The following is a 1,443-nucleotide window of genomic DNA, read 5'->3' as shown; positions in this document are numbered from 1 at the left end:
TCTCGCAGCCCCCTGCCCCGCCGGGCTTCCGTAACCGCTCCTGTGTGGTGCAGGTGGGGCTGGATCAGCAGACGGTGACTCTGGTGTGCACCAACCGGAGGAAGCAGTTCCTGCTCGACACCGCGGACGTGGCGCTCACCGAGTAAGCGGGGCCTGGGTGCTGCACCGCGGCGCTTTCCTCCCGGGGTGCGGGACCTCTGGCTGGCACCTTGGACTCCTGGTGTGACCTGGCGAACGCGAGAGACTCCAGTGACAGCCCTTCGCCGCAGAGTCCTGAGACCCACGGGGGGTTTGGGGCTTGGTTTGATGCCACACGGATAAGCCCGAAGTGTCTTCCCTGGATACGCAGAGCAGCCGCCCTGTCCCGCGGGCTGACGGCCCTGGGGCTCAGGGCAACGGGGGCTACGTGTCCTCCGTGTCACTTGGGACGAGCAGGGACAAGGCCTTGAGTTTCAAGACGCATCCCCGCGTCTCCCTGCATGTTGTTGGCTCAGGGAGGTGACCTCGTTAGGGCCTGGAGGGTGGGACTGGGGTCCTCGGGGGGATGGGTGCCCACCTCCAGTCTCGCCCATCATCTCCCTCCTGGAGCTCAGGCTTTGCAACCCCCTGTCGCCGTGGGTCAGGAGGTTGATTTGGGGACTCTTTGGCCCACGTTGAGGGAAGCCTCTTCGGCGTGGGGAAGCTGAGGGGCTCTTGCCCTGGCCTTGTCAGAGATCTGTCTCTCTCTCAGGTTCTTCCTGGTCTCCCTGAAGTCGGCCATGATCAAAGGGTGCCGGGAGCCCCCGTACCCCTCCATCCTCACGGACGCCACCATGGAGAAACTGGCACTGGCAAAGTTTGTGGCCCAGGAGTCCAAGTGTGAGGTGAGTTGGGGCGCCGCGGCCGTCACTGCGCGTGGCAGAGGCTCCGGGGACACTCGTCCCGTTGACTTCTCCGCCTGCCTCTCGCAGGCCTGTGACGTGGTGGTGCGTTTCTACGGCCTCGTGCACTGGGAAGACCCCATGGACGAGGCGCTGGGACCCGCCAGCAACAGCTGCGCCTCCGCCGAGAACGCGGTCACCAAGGACGGCATCCTGCACTACAAGGCGGGGACCTCCTACCTGGGCAAGGAGCAGTGGAAGACCTGCTTCGTGGTGCTCAGGTGGGCTGCGAGGCAGGAGCGGGGGCAGCCAGGCCTCCACGGAGAAGGTGCTGAGGCCGGTTTGCTGCCCAGGAGCTGCTTGGGAGGGAGATGGAGAGGACCCATCTTGTCACCTGGGAGGTTCAAGCCACCTGGTGGTGGCTGGAACGCAGCCCCAGGGGGCTGTGGGGGTGGCAGCCAGGGCGGAGGGTGTGGGAGCGGACTCCAGTGACACCTCTCTCGTCTTCCCAACGGCAGCAACGGGATCCTGTACCAGTACCCAGACCGCACCGACATCACCCCTCTGCTCTCCATCAACATGG

At 65.3% G+C, this 1,443-nt stretch overlaps 1 protein-coding gene across 1 annotated transcript in view; it reads left to right on the top strand.

Annotated features, from left to right (window-relative positions):
• PLEKHM2 (pleckstrin homology domain containing, family M (with RUN domain) member 2) overlaps positions 1 to 1,439 on the top strand; it is a gene marked incomplete at its 3' end in the record, with an annotated part of 3,311 nt that extends 1,872 nt beyond the window's left edge. The window contains exons 5-8 of the mRNA XM_010142887.1: positions 54 to 142; positions 731 to 863; positions 951 to 1,141; positions 1,379 to 1,439. Coding sequence (XP_010141189.1) covers positions 54 to 142; positions 731 to 863; positions 951 to 1,141; positions 1,379 to 1,439 — 474 coding nt within the window. The remainder of the gene's footprint in view (positions 1 to 53; positions 143 to 730; positions 864 to 950; positions 1,142 to 1,378) is intronic.
• Positions 1,440 to 1,443: the final 4 nt, after the last annotated feature.

Source organism: Buceros rhinoceros, unplaced genomic scaffold (genome assembly GCF_000710305.1).
Source record: "Buceros rhinoceros silvestris isolate BGI_N320 unplaced genomic scaffold, ASM71030v1 scaffold22689, whole genome shotgun sequence".
NCBI classification, from domain to species: Eukaryota; Metazoa; Chordata; class Aves; order Bucerotiformes; family Bucerotidae; genus Buceros; species Buceros rhinoceros.
The sequence above is the reverse complement of the archived record's forward strand: the minus strand, read 5'-3'. Positions and strand labels throughout refer to the sequence as shown.